Here is a 25,407-nt window from a genome sequence, read left to right on the forward strand (position 1 = left end):
AGTAGCTACAAAAATGCCAAAAGGGAGTTTAACATTAAATAAACATGTATTTGTCACCCCGCCACCAGCAAACCTATGAGTGAAGCATGTTTATACACAACAATGTAAACTTTAACGGGAGCCATTTTTACATTCATTAAACCAGACATTTTAAGACCAATTTTTCTTTTCAAAAAATTACAACATAATCCTGGAGCTGAAATTGCTGAACACAGGTAAGCCAACAATGACAGTACAGTTTGGTTTCACAGTGGTTTTGTTAACTTAATTTGACTTTTTAAGTGTCTCTGCACAAGTTTCACATTACACTTAGGCTTCTAAATCACTTTCCTCTACAGTTCTTATATTTGTTCAGCTATTTTCCACCTACATCTCTTTTGTACCCTGGGCATATGTGTGGTTGTGTCATGACTCTGGGAGATGGGTTTGACCTGGGAGAATTTATTTGGTCATTTGCCTTTGAGTCCTCAACTGAAGAAACAAAATATCTTTAAGATGTAGAAGCCTCCACTGTATGCACAAAACATGACAAAAGAACTGCCTAATCCTCAGTCACCTGAGACTTTTGCCACCACTAACCAAAAAACAGAAATGACCTACAAAGTCACTTTTAACGTCCAAAAAGACGCAGAAATGTACTGTGGCATGGAAACACAAATGCTGTCTAAAGCTTATATTTACAAACAGATAGAAAATACAAACATGTTACTGGTTTTGTAACAGGATGAAATACAGGAAGAGTGTGAGAGCCGCATATTGTCTTGGCTCTATATTTCATAAACAAGCAAAAAAAGCAATATCTTAGCAATAACAGTGGATCACTTAACCTTGTCGATAAAGGATTTGTTCTCTAGAGACAGATCATTAGCAAATAACCTCTGTTTGGCCACTTTTGTTGATTAGAAGCATAGCATAACTTTCCCTATTGATTGTTCTTTATTGATTTTATACAATCTCAATGACAATTGCACGTTTAAAGAGTTCTTGTTGATTAAGAATAAATACGGGTGGTTTTACCAATGAATAGTCAGACTACAGTTCCATCAGCCCTTTGAGGGATGCATCATCTTCTTTAGTTCAAACAGTGCATGGGCAAAAACCCATGGATCAACTTCTTTTGTTGTTTTCACTAGTTCAGTCCAAAGATTTTGTGGGAGAAAGGTCAGGGGGAGAAATCTGTAAATGTCACCAACACAAAAGTTCAGTCTCTGAGCCAAGGAGGGGATGAAAAAGGTTGAGTTTTTTTCTAGGATGATTTTTATATCAGAGAGCAGAGGCTGTGACAGAGTGACTACCTTCTCGGGCTGTCTGCATGCCCTTGAATGCCAGCGATGCAGGAATATCACAGTTGTGAGGGGAGAGCGGAGTCCCTCCAGCATGCTGCCAACCATGGCCTGTTACATAACCAGAAGGGGCTGCACTGTATGTCATATAAGGTGACACCTGAGCTGCTGTAGGGTAAGGGGCCATCGTTGGTGCTGAGACAAAACCACTGACCGCTGGAAGACCATTTGGCGCCTGAAAATAAAAGAGGAAAAAAAGTTTGTAAAATAAAGATTTTTTTCTGCTTCAAAAAGAATCAACTCCTAATAATCATGAATGTGTCACATATCTATCTCACCAGTGGGCAGGGCACTGGACTGAGAATAAGATTTGGGTTTTATACCTACTTGGTTCTACAACTGACTTGCAGTGTGACCTTAGACAATTCAGCTTGCTTTGGGAGAACTCCTAGTCCCATTCAAGTCAATAGCAAAGCTCCCATTGAATTCACCAGTGCCAGAATTTCACCCTTTGTGCTTTGGTTTCCCCATCTGGAACATGGGGAATAATTACACTTACCTGCTTTTGCATAGCATGTTTGTGTGTACAGCTGAAAAGTGATTATCTGCATGCCCAATAGTATTATCCATTTTAAACCTGTTTCTTCATCTTTGGGATCTGCTCTTGCAAGCCATCTTTACTCACAACTCCCATTAATTTCAATGAGACGTTTGTGAGGAGAATCAACTGCAAGAACCTTATTATTTTTTCCTGGGGTTTATGTAGGCTAATGGCAGGGGTGCAGAACAATTTTTATAGTGGAAGTGCTGAAAGCCATTGAACCAAACTGTAAACCAGGGATCTCATAACTCATGGCCTGGGGGGCCATCACCTACTGGAGTGATTTTGCAATCTGGAGCAGGATTACCAGCATGCCGGGGGATGGGCAGCAGGCCCCTCAGGTGATCCCCGAAGCTGAGCCCTCAGGCATGGGATGCTATGGGAGGGAGAAGGTTGGGAGATGGCAGAAAGGAGTGGAGCTTGGGGGACGGTAACAAACAGGTCCATCCCTGTCCACCAGAAGTCCTGGGTCAGACTGCACAATCGCTCCAGCCAGGAATGACCCATGGGCCCAAATTTGAGCCCCCTGCCATAAACTCTGTATATGATGGAGTAGCTCCACCTACCCCCTTTGTTCCAATACTTAGGGCTGATGGTAAGAATTTCTATTTAAAATAAAAAGGAGAAACATTCAGTCATGAGGATTGCCAACCTTTTTTAATTTAAAAAAAAGTCACTGCTTTACTGTGGTAAAAAGTAAAGCAGGTGCCTCTTCATCAGAGTACATGCAAAGCAAGGTCATTTATCTTGCTCAGGTTTTGATTCATGTAGTTTTCTTTTACATGGAAGGAAGTTTTCTATTCAAATAATGGCACTGCAGTTTGGGGTCCTTATTCCTCAATGCACATTAGCATGTGTTGTTTTTCCATTCACTGCAATTAGATTTAAGCATATCCTTAAAGAAAGTTAAACAAGTGCTTCAGTGCTTTGTAGAACTATGGCCAAACTGTGTGATATAGAGATGTAAGAAAGAGGACAGACTTTTAAAATGTTTTACTTTGCCAATTGTATTCTGGTCTGTGGGGCTAGATTAACTCTCCTTTGGGCTTGAGGCTATTAGATTTTTTTTTTTTTTTTTTTTTTTTGGAAACCCTAGGGGCTCAAGGCTGGGGTTTGGGAAGGGGTGCAGCTCCAGCTGGAGGGGTGGGCTCTGATATTGGGTGCAGCAGGCGGTTCAGAGTGCAGGCTCTGGGAGAGAGTTTGGATGTGGGAGGGGGCTCAGGGCTGGGACAGGGGATTAGGAAGCAGGTGAGGGTGTATGGTTTGGGAGGGAGTGTGGGTGCAGGCTCCAGCTGGGAGGCACTTACCTTGGTACCTCAATGCTGTTCCACTGCTGGTCAGTGGTACAGCAGGACTAAGGCAGGTTCCCTGCCTGCCCTGGCTCTGCACTGCTCTGCTTCCTGAGGTAGCCAACATGGCTCACCCCTAAGTGGAGGGGCCAGGCTGTTCTATGCAGTGCTATACTGCCCATGCCCACAAGCACCACCCCTACAGCTCTCATTGGCTGCAGCTCCTGGCCAATGGGAGTTGTGGAACTGGTTCTGGGGGAAGATGCAACACACAGATTCCCTGAATGCCTTTTACCTAGGGGCTGCAGGCACATACTAGTGAGTTGGTGCTTGTAGCTCCAGCTCCATGGAAGGGAGGGAAGCCAAGCCTCAGGGACCTATGTCTGGCCCACAGTGCAGAGATTTGCCTGAGGCCCTGAGCTGCATTAATCTGGCCCTGCTTACCTGGATTCATCTGGCTAAATTTCAGATTTATATCCACATTTTAGATATTTCTAAATTGTACAGGTTAAGTCCATCAATGGCTATTAGCCAGGATGGGTAGTAATGGTATCCCTAGCCTCTGTTTGTTAGAGGGTGGAGATGGATGGCAGGACAGCGATGGCTTCATCATTAACTGTTCGGATCATTCCCTCTGGGGTACCTGGCATTGGCCACTGTTGGCAGACAGGCTACTGGGCTGGATGGACCTTTGGTCTGACCCCGTATGGCCGTTCTTATCTCCCACATATATATTTTGCATCAGGGCATTCCATTAGGACTGATATTTCTATAATTTACACTAATCAGATTCAGGAGTTAATCCACTGAAGTCAAGTCACAGTTTCACAGCAGTGAAACTAGCACATGAGAGGGAAGAATTCAGTCTTTTGTCTTATAACACATATCAACACAAAGGGTGTGTCCAGACTATATCCCTCTTCGACAGAAGGATGTAAATTAGACATTTTGAAATTGCAAATGAAGCCAGGATTTGAATTTCCCACGCTTCATTTGCATAATCACGTCATGGCGCTCTTTCGAAAAAGCGCTATTTTGAAATTGAAACCGTAGTCTAGATGTGGTTCTTTCAAAAATAGAAGCCTTTTGAAATTAGATCTTCAGGTTTACAGGATCTTTCGAAAAAGGCTTCTATTTTTGAAAGAACCACATCTAGACTGCAGTTTCAATTTCGAAATAGAGCTTTTTCGAAAGAGCACCATGACATGATTATGCTAATGAAGTGCAAGAAATTCAAAGCCCAGCTTCATTTGCAATTTCAAATTGTCTAATTTACATCCCACTGTCGAAAGAGGGATGTAGTCTAGACCCACCCAAATTATACAGCTGTAGGAATAACTTACAGTTTTTCAAATTTATAAATGTTTAATGGAAATGGAAATTGCCATTTTCCCCCAAATCCATATTTTGATCTTGAAATTCAGCCCCAATTACATGTTCTCTGGTGGGTCTCAGACTTATAGTCTAACCTGAACTTTGAATTTCAGTATTTTCATCAATAACAAATAATGAATGCACTGTACGTTGGAGTATTTCTTAAATCACAAGAAAGCTGATTTCACTGACTCTACTTGTAGGTACAATCACAAGGTGTTAAAAATCTTAGTAAAATGCTGTTATGTGAGGGCTCCCATGGCTGCTCTGATATTATAAAGTGCTCTTCATCATGGGAAGTTCCTGAGCTTTTTGTAAAAGTAACAGCACTTTACAATGCCAGAATGACACATTCAGGGGAGCTGTTAGATCAGGGGTGGGCAAAAGGGCCTCTGCTGGCCGGATCCAGCCTGCCAAGCAGGTTGATCTGGCCTGCAGAGGTCCTGCCATTCTACCACCTCCTGGCCAATCAGGGCCTAGCGACGGGGGAGCGTGAAATGCTATGAGTCAACCCTGGTGGTTAAGTGCTGTGTGCAAGAGGGCAGGGAGCAAGATACTTGGCACTAACCCGACCCCCAGCTGCACAAAGTCTCCTCTCACCCTGCTCCTTGCAGGACAGGGGCAGGGCCAGAGGAGACTTCACACAGTCCCCTCCCCCCAAGCCCTGATAGGCCTAGGGCTGGGGAGAGTGTGCAAAGTCTCCTCCCATTCTGCAAGGGGCTCAGCACTTAGAGTCAACTGCCAGTTGCTGCTCAGCAGGTGGGTGACTGTAAGTGCAGCACTCCCTTGCAGGGTGGGGGCAGACTTCATGTGTTCCCCCTGCCCCCAGGCTCTGATTGACTTGGGGCAGGAGGAGGAGCACGGAAAGTCTCCTCCTACCACCAGGGGCGCGGACGCCTAGAGGGAATCGCCAGCTGTTCAGAGCAGCTGGTGGTTCTTTTTTGGGGGAAGGGCAGGGGCAAAGCCTTCACACGCTCCCTGCCCCCAGACTAATCAGGGTCTGTGGGCAGGGAAGGACAGAAGTGTCCTAGTCCCGCCCCTTCCACCTGAGACCCTTCCACTTCCAGGGTGGTCCGTGGCCACTTTAAAAATTTCAGAAGTGGCACCCAGTCAAAAAGTATTGCCCCGCCCTGCATTAGATGCATTCTATAAAGGTCTGAAACACAAAGGTACATGATGGGAGTATAAAATGGGGGGGAAGGAAATCGTGTCTGACAGGAACCTAGGGGGAAGAAGAGCTCTGGGAATTGGCCTTCATGGAGTTTCCTATGAATTCTTTTGATGGGAGGGAAGTGGGGCGAGGTGATTACAATGCATAAGAATGGCCACACTGGATCAGACCAAAGGTCCATCTTGTCCAGTACCCTGTCTGTGGACAGTGGCCAATGCCAGATGCCCCAGAAGGAGTGAATACAACAGGTAGTCACCACATGATCCCTTTCCTGTCATCCATTTCCAGACAAACAGAGGGTAGGGACACCATTCCTACCCATCCTAGCTAATAGTCATTGATGAACCTAACCTCTATGAATTTATCTAGCTCTTTTTTTTTTAAAACCCTGTTAATGTTCTAGTCTTCACAACATCCTCTGGCAAGGAGTTCCATAGGTTGACTGTGGGAGAACTGTATGGTGACTTGTCTACCTAGTGCAAAGGTTGTGGATCTCTTGAGACATCTAAATAGACTTATGTGTAGTGCTGGGGTGGAACCTGTGGTCATGATACATGTAGGTACCAACAAGATAGGGAAGAGTAGGAGAGAGGTTCTGGGGGCCAAATTTAAGCTGCCAGGAAAGAGATTGAAATCCAGAACCTCTATGGAAGTGTTCTCTGAAATGCTTCCTGTTCTACATGCAGGTCCAGGTAGACAGGCAGAGCTTCAGAGTCTCAATGTGTGGATGAGATGATGGTGTAGAGAGGAGGAGGTTAGATTTATTAGGAACTAGAGAAACCTTTTGAGATGGGGGAGCCTATACAGGAAGGATGGGTTCCACCTAAACCAAAATGGAACCAGACTGCTGGCACTTAACATTAAGAGGGTTGTACAGCAGTTTTAAAACTAAGGGCTAGGGGAAAGCCGACGGGTGTGGAGGAGCACATGGATTGGACAGAGACATCTCTTAAAGGAGGAGGCTCTATTAACAGAGATTCTCTATGTTCTAGTATCTCTAGATTCTCTATGTTCTAGTATTCTCTAGGAGGAGAGGATGGTAGATGATAAAGTATGGATCAAATCAGATGATACAATCAAATGAAAAAGAGTATAAACATCAGGAAATTGCATGTTCAAAAGCTTCAGGGGATAGCCGAGTTTGTCTGTACAGGATAAATTTAAAAAACAACAAAAAGTCTGGTAGCACTTTAGGGTATGTCTACACTGCATTCCTCTTTTGAGAGAGGAATGCAAATGCAGAGGAACAAAATTGCAAATAAAGCGCGGATTTGAATTTCCCATGCTTCATTTGCATAATTGCATCCGGGCGCTATTTCGAAATACCCTATTTCAAAAAGAGAAAGACTGTCTAGATGTGGTTATTTCGAAAGAAAATCCTTCTTTTGAAATTACCATTAAACCTCATTTTATGAGGAGAAAGGGTAATTTCGAAGGAAGGGTTTTCTTTCTGAATAACCGCGTCTAGACAGCGTTTCTTTTTTCGAAATAGGATATTTTGAAATAGCGCCCGGACATGATTATGCAAATGAAGCATGGGAAATTCAAATCTGCACTTCATTTGCTATTTCGTTCGGCTGCATTTGCATTCCTCTCTTGAAAGAGAAATGCAGTGTAGACATACTCTTAAAGACTAACAAAACATGTAGATGGTAACATGTGCTTTCATGGGCACAGGCACAGCCCCCTTCTTCAGATGCGGGCTGCGCCCACGAAAGCTCATGATACCATCTACATGTTTTATTAGTCTTTAAAGTGCTACCAGACTATCTATTGTTTTTTAAGTTTACGTCAGGAAAAGGCAGACGGATAAACAGACACAAATTTTTGAAGTGTTTATACACAAACGCTAGAAGTCTAAATAAGATGGATGAATTGGAATGCCTCCTACTAACAGAGGATATTGATATAATAGGCATCACAGAAACTTGGTGGAATGAGAACAATCAATGGGACACAGTCATACCTGATTACAAAATATATCAGAAGGACAGAATGCAAAGCGGTCATTCAAGGATGTACTTCAGTATTTTGTCATTTCCATATTAATGAATGGGTTTATTTACAATGACAGTGATTAAACAATAAAATAATTATGTTTGGTAGCAATGTAACTTTTGGTCTTCAAGAACCAGGGTGTTCTGGGTGCAGTACTACAGGCTTTGCCTAGGCAAAACTATGATTAAAGTCAGTCAGAATCTTGTCTAGACTGGCATTCCAGAACGCAATACTATGTATTGTGTGAGGCAAATCTGGCACTGTAAGTAGAATTGGAACTATTTAAAATAACCTTATGTTGTTACAATAAGTTTGTCAGGAATTAGTCAAGATAGATGACTTCATGTTTTTTGATAAATGCTTAGGCCAAAATGCACACTTATTTCATCCTCTTACATATCTGTGCATTGGCCTTCCCTGGCATGCCAGTGAATAAAACAGACAGCCGTGGATTTAAATTATTGGAAGGGATCCAGTCCTTTATTGAATTAAACTATATATTTTATATAGGTGGTTTGTTAACAAAATTTGACTGCGATTCATTCCTTTTTATAAAAGATAACAAAAATACACCTTGATTGTGTAAATGTTAAATTAACTATCTGTCCCTCCCTTTTCTTAAACCCCACCTCTGATGATTTGATAAATTTTAATATTACCCAGATACATTGTTTTGGGATTTAAAATGAAGTTGTACTCATCATTTTAATTCCTAACTACCCAGTCTCTCTCACAAAACCATAATAACCGTAGGCACTAATTGGTACTCTAATCCAAAATTACAATAAAAAAGACAAAGGTCCAAACTATAATGGAAATAGGCATCACCTCACAGATTAGGTTTAAGGTACATAGATGGGGCAGTGAAAGGAAGCTTTCATTGATGCTGCATTTTATGGATTACCAGAGTGCCGCTTGACTCTCTGTCAATCCCACTCTTCTTAAAAGCACTGTATTCACTTACAGCTAAATGGAAGGGATTACATTCCATGACCCTGTGTGTTTCAATGGGAGGAAATGAATACCAAAATCCAAACATATATAATTAGAACTAGAAGAACTCTGTGGTTTGTATGGATTTGTAAGACTTTTAGAACTTTAAGGACCTAGTTTTGTGAAACTTTTATAGGTTTCAAAAATATTTTTCTCTTAATTCAAGCCATTATTTTTCAAGGGAAATTTAATTTTAAAAACAAACAAATGTATTTCTAACTGAATGGAAACCTGTGCAATATAAATGATAAAGAATCTCATTGGAAGGTAATTACTGCTCTGTTTCTGGGAAGACTCAGGGAAAACATTTGCTTTCTAATGTTGCATCGGCCCAGAACTCATGTTTTGCAAGGGTGAAATTGAAGTAGAACCTCAGCAGTTCTGAATTATGTTCAAAATATGGAACCCATAATTTTCTAGTAGCTCATAAAGTTAGCAAAGCAAATTCTCTCAACTGTGCTTGTACGTTCAAGCCCTAATTCTGTTCAGCCTTACACCAAATTAACATAGGTACAGCTCCATTGAGTTACACCCGATTTACACCATTGTAAGTGAAAGGAGAATCAGGTCTATATAATTTTAAAAACATAGCTGGTCACATAGCTCTTCAGCTGTTGCAATTCAGAATTTCTCCATTGAAATCAATGGAGCTGCACTTATTTTTACCCGCAGAGGATTTGCCCTATCATTTTATTTCCATATATACTAAGTAAAAGGAGTCTGGGAGAAAGACTCTGAAGTGGAAATGTCAGTGGGCCATTGACTGGCACTTAACTCTCAAGTAGCTTACATTGGCTACTTAGGGTATGTCCACATTGCAACTAAAAAACTTGTGGCTGACCCATGTCAGCTGACTTGGGCTCAAAGGGTTCAGACTGGAGGGCTGTTTAGTTAACAAAGTGGGAGGGTCTCAGACCTCAGGCTCCAGCTGGAGTAAAACATCTACACTGCAATTAAATAACCCCATAGCCCAAGCTCTAAGAACCAGAGTTGGCTGGCCTGGGCCAGCTGCAGGTGACTAATAGGAGTGTAGACATATCTTTAAGAACCAACCTTATTCCTACTGAAGCCAATGGCAAAACTCCTTTAACTTCTATGAGGCAGACTCAGCCTCTAGCTTTTGTTTTCTGAGGAGACAAAAAATTCCTCAGACAGTTCCTCCTATTTACCTCACAGTCTCCACCATCACCATTGGATGGTTTTCATTTTTTTCTAGTCGTGGCTTATAGAAACCACATGGGCCAAATTCTGCTCTGAGGTACTCCAGTGTAAATCCAGAGTTCCATCAGTGAATGATTCTTATTACTTTTACTAGCTGTAATCCTCCCTTCTGCCCCTGCCCCCTTGTATGTCTGTTACATGTATATTCTATGATGTCTGCTTTATTGCTTGATTCCACAAAGCCTTCCTCACTGAATTTTGTTTGCAAGCTTATTAGAGCAGGAACTGTGTCTATTTAAAATGTATGCAAAATATTGTGCAAAGTTATGGCACTAAATCTTACTGTAAATCATAATGTTCTGGATGGATAATGAAAGTAGTTATTATTTTGACAGAATAGCCTCCATTATTCTGTCTCATCAACCCATTGTTCTAGTGCTTGCTATGATATTCCATTAAGCAAAAGTGTTATTGGAATAGTCACTCTAAAGAGGTGTTATAAAGACCTGTGAAAAACAAACTGTAGCTTGCTTGAGAAACAACATTTTTCATGGGCAAACAGAGCTTTCCTAAGCTACCAAGTTTATCAACACTAATGAGCTTGCCGTCTTGCCTCAAACCAAATTTCCTCGCTGGAATCAGTTGGAGTTTTGCCTGTCAGATCAATAGGAATGGACCTCTGGTAAACAGTGTTGCTGTTTCTCAACTGTACTATGAGTGTGGATGTAACACCTCTCTTTGGAGCAGCAAACTTCACATATTCACTTTATCCTCCAGTGCAGAGCCATCACCCAAAAGCAAACTAAACAAACTATCAAAATATCACACTAGCATTAGTGCAAGCAGTGGTTAGCCTTTAGAATGGAGTGCTGCCAGCAGCCTTAATTACACACACGCTACCGTAACTCCACAAATAAGACATTTTCTCACTGCTCATTTTTCAAAATGAAAAGCTGAAGCAATTTCTGCGTACTGGACATGTACATCCACTGTGCTGAAAACACATTTGCGGAGTAGCTGCTGAAGTAGTAAATTTTTCCATAGCAAAAGAAAGCTACAGAAGAAAGACCGGCTATATATCTAGTCTTCCGACAGTAAGAGTAAATCATTGTAAATGCCCCAGATATGTTTAGCCTATTTAGAAATGTGCATTTAACTAGTCAGAGAGGTAACAGCAATATGACTAGAAGAAATCTGTAAATATAAAGGAAGCAAACATGCTAAATCATTCCCTTTAATTGGATGGTAAATATGATTTATAAATCAAGCCAACATATGTGATCCCAAGGGACGAGTAAACAAATTTTCCAAGTAAAACATCAGCAGGTATGTAATGGAAATCTCTTTTGGGAAAGTGGATTACCTAAAGATGCAATTAATACATGTACATTTCTTCTAACCTTTTAAAATAAATAACATAAAATAATATTTTTGTTATGATTGTGGTTAATAGAATTAGGGCTAAAGTCTGTAGTCATCACTAAGCCCCTTGGCATCAGTGGGAGAAATTACAAGATCCTACAAATGCTCATGACCGTTAAATAGATGTTAATGGTGATGCTCATGTGAGTCAGAATTATTTGCATAAGTAAGAATTTATAGAGCTCTAAGTAAGAACTGTGGTACTCAGGTTTTTTTACACTAACACTTTTCATAAAAGAATGTTTCTGAAAAATAATTTTGGCCACAGTAAGTTGAGTCCCCTGTGTAGCCAGATATACATGAGTAGAAATACCTCCTAACCATTTGCTGAGTTTTCATTACTATGCTTGATCCAAAAATTTATGCATATTTTATGTGTATACACATACAGAAAAGAGTTACCTTTACTGGACATGCTCCTGTTTCCAACTGAAGTCAAAGACAAATGCTCATTAATTTCACTGGGAGCAGGATAAGATTGATTTTTAAAAAATCAATCCAAAAGAAAATTTCAGCCTGAATAGAATGTGGATTATCTAGTGGTAGGTAGAACACTGTATATATTACTCAATATATATATTATATCAAATATATTACTTCAATATCAGCATAGTAAATATATTAGATTATTTAAAAATTCTAACAGTATGGTAGGTATATACTTATTGTTCAGGGGAAATGTAATTGCATTGATTTTCAAATCATCTGTTTGTGAAAATTGAAGACGGCTTTTCAGGAGCTGGAATGCACTTACTATTTATACATAAATGACAAGGAGCAGGGTTAACAATTCTATGTTTAAAGTCAACAGGATTATTCAGATGAATAAAATCATGCACATACTTAAATGTTTGCAGGATTAGGGTTCAAATATTTACTTGACTAGCTGTCCAGACACAGTGGATCTCTCTGAAGTGAAACCATTTTTTAACCAAACTTTACTGTCGGCATAGGCTCATGGTAACTAGAATTCAATATGCAGTGTGTTGCAATGAAACTGCCACAGACATTCATGCCACTTCATTATAAAATGTGGTCCACCCTTTAAATAATGAGCAAGTTTCACTCTCTATATTCAATGCACTTTTCATTAAAGCTCTTTCTCTATTTTCATAGACAGTTCCAGAGGCACCAAATAACACAAAGTCAGACCAAATTAATTGCATTTTGTAACTACTGATGTAATATTCAACAAGACATATTTATATTTGGCTATCAGATTCCAAGTCTGAGTCTCTTTAGGGGAGCAAAAAACTGCTCTCAGAAAAAGTAATAATAAATTTGATTTGCAAACCTATAGTAGGTTGCTCCCCAGAGTTCTGGGAGCACTGCACAACATCATCAAAACAAAATACAACAGAAATTAAAGCAAAAAACACCTTAGAAAGCCAAAGACATAAAAAACAGACCTAAGTAGTCCATGACAACAGTGTAGTAACGGGGAAAGAAAGGAGAAAGGAGTAACACATACGAGACCCAATAATGGTCATATAAATAAAACAAAACTTTTTTTGGAGAGGAGAGAAAGGGTATTGAGTATCATCAAAATGTTTTGGGTTTTTTCTAGAAGAGAAATGTAGGTTTCATGGTGGAGCAGGTTCTATACTATAATCCACCACAGTTAATGTCAATCATAGAACCATAGAAGTGTACGACTGAAGGGACCTTGATAGCTCATCAAGTCCAGTCCTGTGCACTGAGGCAGAACCAAATATTATTTAGACCATCCCTAAGCAATGTGTGTCTAATCTGTTTTTTTTGGGGGGGAGGGGGGGAGAAACTTCCAGAGACAGAGATTCCATAACCTCCCTAGCTAATTTGTTCCAGTGCTTAGCTCTGTACAGTTAGGAAGTTTTTTCCTAATGTCTAACCTCAACCTCCCTTGCTGCAATCTAAGCCCATTACTTCTTGTCCTGTTCTCTGTGGTTAAGGAGAACAATTTATCATCCTCATCTTTCTAACAACTTTTTCCATACTTTTTATCATGTCTTCCCTCCCCCTCTATTGTCTTTTTTCTGGACTAATCAAACCCATTTTTGTTGAACCTTTCATTGTAAGCCATGTTTTTCAGACCTTTAAATCTTTCCATTACTCTCCTCTGGACTTTCTTGAATCTTTCCACACCTTTCCTGAAGTGCCCAGAACTGGACAAGTACTTCAACCAAGGAATTATCAGTGCTCAGTAGAGTGGAAGAATTACTTCTCATGTTTTTCCTCTAACATTCCTGTTAATACATCCCCAAATTAGGTTTGTTTGTTTTTTTCAACAGTATTACATTGTTGACTCATATTTAGTTTGTGATCCCCTATAGCCCTCAGCTTTTTTTCTGAAGTACTTCATCCAGGGTAGTCATTTTTCATTTTGTATTTGTGCATTTGATTTCCTTGCATTTGTCCTTATTGAATTTCATTGTATTTATTTCACACCATTTCTCCAGTTTGTCAAGATCATTTTGAATTTTAATTCTCTGTCCTCAATTATTTGCTAACGTAAGACGTGATAGTGGCATTCTTACAAGGCAAGGTGATATGCATTGTACATTCGCTCCACTGTGCATTTTCAGTTCAAAATTTAATGTATAGAACATGATACAATATAAGTCAAGGTTATTATGGTGAAACTATGAATCTATGGCAAGTGCTCTACAAATGCTTAAGATGGATCTAGTAAACCTACAGGCCCCCAGTGATGTAAGATTATATACAATTGTAGAAAGGAAGTCTGTATGTTTTAAGTTTAAAAACTCAACCTTAGCTATGGATTTGCAACTGGCAATCTATATAATATAGGAACAGTGAGTAGTCCTGTGGCACATTAGAGACTAACACATAGAAACAAAAGGGGGTTTTCTACATGGATAGATAAAAGTGTATTGTTCTCACAATTTTTAAAGAAAATATTTACCCAAAAAGCTGGGGTCAGTAGGACGGAGAAAATAAGGGAGTTGAGGATCCCTCAAGACTTGCTGGCTCATAGCAGTAGTGGGAGAGTTACTAATAGCTTGCCCAGGGGAGACCCAAACCCAGCACTCCCACTGTCCACAAGGCTCCAAGCTGCATGGGGCAATAATCAGTGCTGACACACTGGTGAGTGTAACATCATACTCTGCTGCCTACTGACTGGTCTTTAACATTGTGACTGAACACAGGCTATCCCCACTGGTACCCAACTGCTGTAGTAGCCATATAGCACAAGGTATCGATTCCTGTCTCTGCACTCCAAATGCAGGAAGGCTTGTAGGATGGGTTTCTAACAAAGTCCCGAGTTTCTGAGGATCAGGTCCTGATCGGGATCCCTTAACACTTAAGCTCCTCTTTCCTTCAGAAGAGGTGCCGCGATCTTGCCTGCTGTGCCTGAGTTCCCAGACAGTGATGTCTAGGCAATAAGCAGCTGGTGCTCAGATGCCAACCTGAGCACCAACCATTCACTCACCTCTCTGACTTTCTTTATTAGTTTCATCCGGTGGAGTGCCCTGAAGCCATGTGGGTTGTTTGGCAGGGCATTGTGTTTTGGGTGCAGAAGCAGGTGGCCAGTAAGAGGCAGGTCTCACAAATAGGATTCGAATTGGGTACGATCCAGATCACCTGGGAAGGAATCAGGTGTATGCAGTGGGATACTCATCCACAACATCAATGACATGGATGCCTAGACCCTCATCATCATCCATCTTGGTGACAATGTCTTCATGGTGGGAACCAGTGTAAAGTAACCACACAGAATACAGCAGGACTGGACATTGCCCAAACTAGACTGTTCTGGTCTAAACTGCTACTCCTCATCAGGTGTAGCAGGCAGCATAATCCCTTCAGCTAACTGGCCAATTAAGAATTTTACTTGACACCTTGGCAGGGAAGCCAGTGGGGACATGTTTTGGAGAAAATGCATTTTTAGGATATTAGCTGGAACTTATTTATCATGGGCCTACATTTATGAATTCACCTGTTCAGGATCTGATTAGGAGTAGAAGATGCCAGCTAACTAATTTGCTACTGGCATTTGTGGCAAGTAACCCTTGTAAGAGGTTTAGATAATAGGCCAAAACTTTTAGAGCTAAATATTCAGTTCACTCTTACTAGGGTCACCATTTTTTGTGGGTGCAAATAATTATGAATGAAAATAATTAGAGGTTGCTTTGCCCATTGCACCCACATTTCCTTGTCCACTGTAACTGAAGAGCAGGATCTTAACTATCTTATATGACCTAAACTGTTGGTGCAAATAATTGCGTGTACAGAACTGCACCTGCAGTTCTTTACCCTTGCTTGCCATAAATGGAGGCGTGGATATGAAAGTCTTTCCCCAATGATAAAAGAGTCTGGAGTCTGTGGGATGAGGGGACAGTAATTTGTGAAAAATCCAAAAATGAATGTTTGATAGCTGATAAAGGTTTGGCTCTAGATGAGTGAAATCCTCAGCGTTCGACATTATTAGTGTCTCTGATCTGCCACAGTGGGGCCTCAGTCAGGGCCTGATCCTAAGCCCATTTAAGTTAGACTTTCCACTAACTCCTGTGAGTTTTGAATCAGGTCTTAGAACAGATCCTCATCCCCAAGAATTAGCTTGCAGGATACCTGCCCTTATGCCCAAGTTCTTAATATTGATCTCTTAAGAGCAGCCATTCTAGTCAAAACCTCTTCTTCCCGCAGCATCCACTGCAATAAATTCTAAGAAAAGTATTGTGATAACATGTGCTGACTAACATTCCACTAATTATATGACCATAACCCAGATCCTTGCATTAATTTTATTATAGACATACAAACACAAACTTCAATACTATTCAATTTGTGCTTCCATAAAATTAGTCTATCCAGTCACAAGGCATCGTTCTTTGAACATTGCAATTTACAAACTGTTCCTCCTTATAAAATGTCTTCATTTCAAATGCAATGTACAAATTGAATTCTATTTCTTTTAGCTCTCCAAGGATTTCAGTTAGTTTCCCTATCAACAACTGTGTTTACAAGCTGCTTAACACAGAAATCACTGTCTTTAAATACGACATAGTCATCTTTTTCATATCAATAGCCACAGCAATTACCCTCTCAAGTCCCTCCCCCACAACATATGATAAAGTGTGTTTGCCTGCATGTATGTGGTTGGGTTGCTGCATTCAAAGATGTGAAGCATTTGTGAACCAAATCTATCCCGTTCCCAGAAAAATCTATTTTCCTCTTCAGGTTCCTCTTTACTCAGACTGGGCTGTCTGCAAAGCTGTCTTGGCTACAGAAGTATGCAAAATGATGGACAGGGAAAATACAAAGCAATCGTTTGCATACAGTCTAAAACTGGAGGCATCAATTAACCAAAAATGAGCTTTACAAGACATCTCTCTGATTTCCTACCCAACTTTTGATGCATGATCAGAGTGTGCCAGCCAAAGCTTTCAATCTGTCGAAGCTCAAACACAGGAGAAAGATTGGGGCTCCAAAGACAAAAAAATTATTAATGTGGGGAGCTTAAAATGGTGTACGTTTGAAAGGCAGAGTTTGTGTCATGTGATGGCATAAGGCTAAAAGCAAACAAAAAAAAAATGAGATTTTTTGGCCTGATTCATTAGTCCTTACTCAGACAAAATTCCCATTGATGTGCGGCATCTAGAGAGTCAAGGGCAGTAAAAGAGTCTACATGTTGCAAAGAGAGCACTGCCTCTGCATCCAGAACTGATAAAGGAGTCAATAAAACTGATGCCTGAATAAAGGCCTCAAGATCTGACCCTTTAACATGACTGTGTTCCTTATACAAAGATGGAACAAGTAAACACAGATGAACTGTATTAAGAAAACCTTATGTAGGGCTCCATTCTGCCATCCTCTCTCATGAGGAGTGAGTCTCCACTGGACTATTTGTGGACTGAAATGTCACTCCATATGAGTGAGTAAGGGTAGCCAAATCAGACTTGGCCAGCTGTTTGCAGCATTCCCCCTGGGGCAAGTGGTTGAAAGGGAACCACAGCCTATGTCTTGTACATTCTTGGTGCTTAACTAATTATAAATCAATCAATCAACATCATCATCATCAATAACTATATTCTCATCTCCCACTAAACCCTTTATCAAAACGCACTGACACATTCTATCTGCCCCTGTTCTGCAATTAGAACGTTCGTTAAGAGGCAAAAAGCCTGATTCCTAGGCCAGCAAAGCTTTATTGACTTTAAATACGTTGGCATGCAACTGGAGTAGAATTGGGTTGAATCCGGCCTGTTACTTTAGACCAATCACTTCTGTTCTATGGGTCAAATTCCACATTCATCCTTCTATACGTAGAGTTTCAGTAAGCAGGATTCATGCAGGGAACCCCTTGGAATGGCATCACTCAGTCCACAGATAGTGCACAAATTTTACTGTAGTCTCTGTTCAGCGTGAATGCTGGCTGAAACTTCTTCCTCCATTGATTCTAAATACCCATCCCCTGGATCCACTAAGTGCAGACCCAAGAGATCTCTCTTTCTGCCCATGCCAGTCTACCCAGGGAGTACCCCCTTTGCAACATCCAGGAGGTATACAGATACCACGCAGTCTTGCTGACATATTTAACCACCACCAAATGTTTACCACAGACTCAACATTCTTGGGTGAATTTCAACCCAAATGAATAACCTGATAAGAAAATTGCATGTGCATGGAGCTTTTAATGTGAATTCCATTTTGTATCCTATTGAAACACCTCTATTCAAACCACAAATCTTGTCAAAACTGCAAAAAAAAGTCATATTTTCACATTCTTCTGGGGCATTTATTTCCTTCCGAGGAAATTCTGGGTCAGAGAAGTAGCCAGCATATGAGTTAAGGCAGTTATATACATTTTAATTAATATTGTAGTAAACAAGCAAAGCCACTATCTTGTAAGTAGTCCAGAATATAAATCACAGTTTCCCAAAGACAAATTTAATCTACACAAGCTATTCTGGGGAAAAGATTTTTTTTTTACAAATACTCAGCACTACTTTTTATTTAATATGCATAGCTCTGAAAACTACATTTTTCACAACTTCTAATTTTATTTTGTTTTATTTATTTATTTATTTATTTATTTTTGCCTTTGCTACCTTTCGTATTTTGTGGACAATACATTTGTGTTAAGTGAACACAAGAATTTGCCCTCTTTTTTAAAACAGGATACATTTTAAAACTAATTTTTGTAGACAACTTTCTAGGTTGTATGTAACTTTTAAATAAGGTTGGTGTTGCCACAAGAACATTTATATGCATGTATAAATACATATATTTTGAAAAGGATGAGACGTAAAATACCATTTTCTACTCTGGGTGGAAAACAATTATAGGGTGGTGTTTTATTTTAGTTTATTTAGTTTATCTGTTAAAGTGACTGAAAAATTATAGAGACAGTTGTTTACAAGGCAAAGGTCTGATCCTGCAAATACTTCAATGGATTTAATCACATGTGCATACGTGTTTGAAGGATTGGACCCTAGGACATTGTATACAGAGCTCACCTGTTCTTAAATGTATAATGACAAGATATTTTTCATAACTGGTTTACATCTGCACTATTTATTTTTTTTAAACTAGAAGTTTGCAAATTGAATTCATTGATATATGTTTTATTAATTGAAACTTTTAATTGGGCTGCTAGCACTATTTGCAATAGAAAAATAGGACAGTTTTAAGAAAAGCATTACAGAGTCAGGGGTGCTGGAGCAATTTTTATAGTGGGGGTGCTGATGATTGAAACCATGTATAATTATGTTTATTATTACAATGTCAAGCCAGGGGAAGGCAGCACCTATGTTCCAGCACTATTGTACATACTGTTTGCAAATATAAATAAGAGGTTTGCTCATATTTGGGGGCCTACCACATTTACTATTAAATCTCTGTATCTATTTTCAGAAGTGTTTGTTCCTTTTGTGAGCATCAGATTTGTGGTGCCCAACTCTAGACACCTTGGGTTTGATTTTCAACAGGTAGGAGGACTCTCTGCTCCAAAAATCAGGCAAAGGGTGACTGGAAGTTGGCCATCCAAAAATGAAGCCATACAGATTTTCCCAACATTTCTGAAAACACTGCCCTCAAGCAGTAACAAAATCTGAATATGGGACATGAATTGCCCCCAAACTGAACTACCCCCTAAATGAATTTCTGACTCAGCACAGAGAGCAGAATTAATATGGTTTGGGCAACATGGTTTTGAACTGTAGTTTTGCTATTTGTAAAAAATGTTGTTAAAAATGCGCTACACACCTCAGTCATATTTCAATCTGTTACAGCTTATTTCTGAGGACACAATTTGATCCCTTAGCAAATTTAAAAGACAGCAGTTCTAAAATAGTCCAGTGAGGAAAAATCATAGACATTAAATAGCATATTTAGGTGTAAAAAATGCTTAACAATGTAAGGAAGCAATATATACTCCAAACTATTCCATCACCTGCTGAATATGGTGTGGACGTTCAACATGTTTAAAAGCATCTTGTGAATGATTCTCTTTTGGAAGGAGTGAGTCCGAATTTTAACCCAACTACCCTTAAAATACCAGGGGGCAGAAATCTAGCTCAGGTCTCTAGTTAAAACCAAATGCGAGATCTATTTATAGACAGACACTGGGAAATCGGCCTCTGTCGCGGGTCGTCATCTATAGGCACCGCTGCAGTGACAGCATAGAAGTTCGGGTAACTGACCAGCCGCACAGCAGCTCACCCAGGCCACCAGCTGGCGAATCCAATGGCCCAGACACAAATGCCCACAGGCTCCTCTGGCCATTCCCAGCAGCTTTCCTGGGGCTGGGCCCTTAGGTGGCCCTGCCAAGTTCCCAGCAGGCTTCGGAAAGGCTCTTTCGTATTGATTCCTTGCACGGCCAGTCCCTGCGAGTGCCCGGGCGGACAGGCTCTCTGGCCCGCTGCTCCGAGACGTGTCGGGTCAGTAGCGCCCAGGAAGGCTCCTGGGATTTCCGCGCGTTCGGGCCCGATCCTGGTCGCAGCGGCGCTTTCCTGACAGCTCCAGAGGAGCCAGGATCGAGCCAGGGCAGGTGGAGTGGAACAGGAGACCTGCCCGCAGCGGGACCGCGTCCGGGGCTCCCGCATCGCCGGCGTCGTCCCCTCCCGCTTCATGTGAGCGGGGTAAAGATGAGCGGGCGCAGGGGCCTGGGCACTGCAGCGAGCCGCTAGCCCCGACAGCGCTGTGCCACGGCCAGCCCGCGCCGTCTGCGCTGGGACCCCGGCCGGGGGAAAGCGGCTGCGGGGAGGTAGCGGGACTCCAGGCCGGGATCTGCCCGTGGCGGGGTGAGGCTTGACAGGGAAGAGGAGGGTCCTCGCGCCTCGCAAGGGCCGAAGCCTTATTCTTTGCCGGGTGCCCCTTTCACCAAAGCCACCGATGCAGCGTAGCCCCGAGGGGGCCCGGCTCGCCCCAAGCCTAGGAGCGACCCCGTGCGGAGCGCAGCAGTGGAGAAGCAGCGCTGTGCTGCGAGCTGGGACTGGACCCCGTGGCCGGGCTGAGCCCAGAGGCCTGTGGAGAGCCGGGCCCGTCTGAGCCGGGCAAGTTCAGTGCAGACCGACAGGAGGAAAGCGCCCCCCACCGAGCCGCCCTCCCCCCCCCCGCCCGAGGTTAGCAAGCGCCGGCTCTTTACCTGGCTGTACTTGGCCTCCTGCTCCAGGGAGCTCTTCTCGAGCCCGTTCACAGCGTGCTGGGCGGAAGGGGGGAAGCTGTTTCTGCTCAGGCTGCTCCAGTCTTCCACTTTGGGGCTGTGATAGGCCGAGCTGTCACTCACTGCGGGGAGACACGCGGCACAGCTCGTTAGAGTCCGAAAATGAGCTGCGAAGAGCCAAGGCAGTGTACTTGGGGCAGGAATTGCTGTGTGCGCTCGCAGGCTGCCCCCCTCCCACCACACACCTCTCCCCAAGACTTTAGCTGAAACCCAGGCCCCTAGGAAAACGGAGGCCAGGACTCCTGTCTCAGCGGAGTGACAAAACCTCCCTGGTCCCAGCCACGCAATCAAGAAAAATAGCCGATTAGGTCTGACTGGCACCACCTGGACACCTTTGCAATATTGACAGCAGCTTGGGTTCCTGAGATGCTGTAAGCATGTCTCCTGCTGCATGAAGTGAAAGACGTTTGAAAAGCAGTTCAATTTCTGTACAATATAGACTGTCTGGACCCATCTTCTCCAACCGGCCAGAAACTGAGTTAAAGGTTTTGGTAATTTGAAGGAGACTTCTAGTGCTTGTTTAGAAAACTCAGGAAGTGCTTATAACATTTTCTTTTAAAAATACTCGATGTGTAAATTACGGATCATATTGACATATATGCGTGTTCTTTGCATATCTTTTTACGTACATGTAATCGGTATACGTAGAAATTGGGTGTGGAGGGGCACCTCTCTGTGTGCACACCCCCATCCTGCCACCCTCTCTGTATAGAAAACATATTGGGTTTGTCTTTGGAGGTAGGGCTTGAAGACAGATAAATAAAAGAGAGAGAGAGAGCGGACAATGGGAGAAAAGATCAATTGTTCACGCTTGTATTCGAGGGACTAAAACTTTCAATGTTTCTTTCCCGTATTTAATTAAAACACAAACATAATAATAAAAGCCCAGGTAGTATAAACCGATTAGCACAAGCCTCAGGGCTGTTTCGAAACATTCGTCATCAGCTTTTCTTGACAGCAGGTAATTTAGAGGAGAAAATTGCTCAATAATAACTCGGCGCTTGACAGAATTATTTGCCAGGTAGATTTAACGGAAAAGTGTCCCTTCTTTGTCCCGAGGGCAACCCCAACCGTGTTGTGCACACCTCTGGCACGGCAGCACAATTACAAGCGCCCCAGCCCGGGAGGGAACCCGTTTGAAAATCACGGATAGGGCTCTGGAATCACGCATCGGACTCTGCTGGGGATTCGCGGCGCGGAAACTTTTACAGGCAACGAAAACGGGTTGGCCTCCCGCTGGAGAGCGAGCCGGCACACTGAGCGGAGAAGGGGTTCTCCTAACCCACCTGCCCCCGAGCTGCTCAGTGCGCTTGCTAGGCTCCCACGCCTCTTCCCGCGGGAATCAATAGCAAACCTTCCCATTGCCTCGAGGATCGAGCCCTCGCGTGAAGAAACCGAGCTTTCTCTGCAAGCCCCCTTTTCTGCTGAGCTCACACTTTCCCAGGAATAGGGGCTTCCTTTAAATGTCAGCAAGGTCAACCTATCCTACAAATCAAGAGCCAACAACCCGCATGTGCAGCTTCTGCGGCTCCGCAGTCCCAGCCGTGGCTTGGGGGAGACGCGAATTTATATTGTAGTAACTTGTGTAAGTCCCCAAGCCTGAGATAGAGGGGGAGATAATTCTAAACACTCAATGGCACCAGGGCCCTGTGGCCAATGTGGTGTTAATAAAGGAGGAAATCATTAAAACCCTCTCGATTTCTAATTCAATTTTCCCTGTAATGCTCATTTCAGACATTCCATCCCCCGCCGAAGGAACACACTCTGTCCTGTATATTTTCTACATCTGGATCCACACGCACATACGTTTGGTTGGGGAGAGGTTGTTTGTTTTTGTTTGTGGAAGTTATACTGTGAATCGGTGTCCAACCTGCGGGGAAAGGGGAGGAGGGTTGCCTTTGCTTGTAAAACCCTTCCACCACCAATAGATCTGGAGTGTGTGTTATATAGATATTATGTGTAGACAACTTGTGTAGTTGAAGGCATGCAAGGAAAACAGAAAGCCAAACTCCAGATCCAAGAGTAGGAAACAGTGACAGCGACAGCCCAGGGTTATTTTTTAAAATATGCTCCTTTGATGATATGTAATGTTTGTTACTAAACAAAAAAACTACACTTAAAATGTTCTTTTTTGCTACAAATGACAGAGACTTTGTTCAGCGAGAAGCTAATGTTTCTAGCCTAAAGAAGAGAAAGACCGTAGAAGAAAATCAGTTACTTGGAAAGGGATAGATACAACTTAAGTATCAGAGGTTTCGTTTTTCTGGACCACCAGTTCGGAGGAAAACAAAGTAAAACATAAGAATGAAAGCAATTAGGTGACATTTGAACTTCCTGTCTGAGCAAATTTGGCCTAATTGCAAAAACAAGAGAAACTAAATTTCCTTGTAATTTCGAGATGTTTTTACTCATGAATGCTGGATTTGGTAACAAATATATGTAATACACACAAAGCATGCAAGATCGTTATATAATTAATGACTAATAAGGAAGCCATACACAGATAAAGGAGTCATAATACAGAGAAAGAGTATTAATGTGGACGTACCACATTTTCAGCTAAATTGTCATCGCTAAATTCTATCTTTACCATTGCACAAGTATTGTGTATATTACACGTCCAAAAAGCATACGCCTATAGAAAACATTATTAAATATGTTCCCGATTTTAGTGTGTGCTGCAGAAAATAGATCTATGGTTTACAAACTATAGAGATAAATACATTAGGCGTTAAGAGCCCCCCTCTTTTGCTATCAACGTAGTGTGCCTAGGGGACCAATACGTGTCTTACCTTGGTCTGTTATGGACCTGATGCCCAGGATATCCGTGACCGAATGGGAAGAGGGCCAGGTCCTAGGCATTGCCATGGTGCTGGGGATTGCGGGCACTCCTGGCGGGGTCGGCACTTTGGCTCCTGCGGCAGCGATGGGGCTGGGATAGGAGTATATGTGGTTGTAAGGCAGAGCCGGCTGGGGAGGGGGTTGGTGCTGTTTGTAAGATTCGTAATGACTCTGCTGCGAGAGGTTTCCGATTTTGTTCCGGAGGATCCGGCTGATGGAGCTGACCGAAGGCACATTGTACTTGTCACACACGCCGTCCGCCAGCAGTCGGTCTCGGATCTCCCAGGCAAAAATGCCCGGGTCTCTTTGTTTGTAGGTCCGGATATGTTTCACCACCGTGGGGGTGGTGACCCTAGGCTTGCTGCCTCCGATCGCCCCGGGCAAGATGGAGCCAGTCTCATTGTAGCGAGCCAGGATTTTGCTGACACAGCCATGGGAAACCCGCAGTTGTCGGCTGATGTCACAGGGTCTGATGCCCAGTTGGGCCAATTCCACAATCCGGAGCCTGATGGCATTGGGCAAGGGTCTCCCGTTCACAAACACCCCTCCGAGCTGGTTCACTTCCCCAAAGGCAGGTTCTGCAAGCAAACACACACACACACAAACATATTTGACAAGGCAAACGGTTCACGGGGGGGGCGCTTGAACCCACCCAACTATTCATCATCAAAAACGCAGATGTCACCGCTTAGAGGGAACGCATCACAGCCACTTCATTTAATGGTTTGACTCTCATGCGAGCGAACTTTTAAAAATCCGTGGCCACATTTTCAGAGCCCATTGGTTTGCGCCATCAGAAGTATTTCAGCATTGTGCATTCCAGAGGCGAGAAAGAGATCACGAGAGCAGACAAGTCTGCTTCTCCCCTTCCTCCCCCCGCCTCGCCCCCCGCAAAAAAAAAAAAGAAAAAGAAAGAGAGAGAGGGCGAAGCCAGAGAAAGTGGTTGACTGAATTCTGCCAGAGCTGAGAAGAGAGGGAAACTGAAAATAATAATTAAAGAAAAAGACCAACTCTAGTGCTGTTTGTTCCTGGTCATGCTGCTTTGCAAGCAGCACCACTAGACCCTCACTGCCAAGCAAATGTGTTGAATTTTTAACTGCTGCTCTCGGTGTCAGCAATAACACACAATACTCCACACAGGCGCAAATCATCCCTTAGGCTGCTCTCCTCTAGTACTCTCCTAATAACATTAATAATCAACCAGCCAGTCACTAGCTTGCTCCGTTCCATGCTGCTGACCCTTAACAGGTCCCTACACGTTGTAGGAACACGAACAAAGTCAATAAGCAAATTGTGGCGGGACATGATCTCACACGGGTGCTCTCGCTTTTGACAGCCCTCCTACAGCTTCCAACCACTTACCCATTGCTCTGAGCAGGACACCAGTGAGACTGCTACTCTAAGCTTCCAAAGGGGAACTTAACAACCAGCTTCAGTCTCCCGGCCTCCTGCAATCCCGGCTGGAAAAGTCCACGGGTCCCTCTGATTCCCACTCTAGGAGAGGGCAAGAATGTAAGGAAAAAAGCTAAAAGGAAGTCTGTTTCCCGATGAAAGAGACTTGAGTTCTGCATTTCAATCTCACAGCAACGTGGGCTGGGCTGAGCTGG

General features: G+C 42.5%; 1 protein-coding gene across 1 annotated transcript; it reads right to left on the reverse strand.

Moving 5' to 3' along the window:
* Positions 1-1,224: 1,224 nt before the first annotated feature.
* PAX9 (paired box 9) lies at positions 1,225-25,407 on the reverse strand. Its single transcript, XM_006117700.4, has 4 exons — positions 25,163-25,407; positions 23,752-24,378; positions 20,882-21,021; positions 1,225-1,518 (listed from the first exon to the last, which is right to left on the reverse strand). The coding sequence occupies exons 1-4, from the start codon at positions 25,164-25,166 to the stop codon at positions 1,264-1,266; spliced, it is 1,026 nt and encodes a 341-aa protein (XP_006117762.1). The 5' UTR covers positions 25,167-25,407; the 3' UTR covers positions 1,225-1,263.

Source organism: Pelodiscus sinensis, chromosome 4 (assembly GCF_049634645.1).
Source record: "Pelodiscus sinensis isolate JC-2024 chromosome 4, ASM4963464v1, whole genome shotgun sequence".
Taxonomy (NCBI): Eukaryota; Metazoa; Chordata; order Testudines; family Trionychidae; genus Pelodiscus; species Pelodiscus sinensis.

Excerpts from the sequence above, each read along its gene's own strand:
- PAX9 (XM_006117700.4), bottom strand. Across the intron at positions 21,022-23,751 it reads CAGGTCCATAACAGACCAAG|TGAGTGACAGCTCGGCCTAT; the intron begins GTAAGACACGTA and ends GTCTCCCCGCAG. Across the intron at positions 1,519-20,881 it reads AGGAGGCCAAGTACAGCCAG|GCGCCAAATGGTCTTCCAGC; the intron begins GTAAAGAGCCGG and ends TTTTATTTTCAG.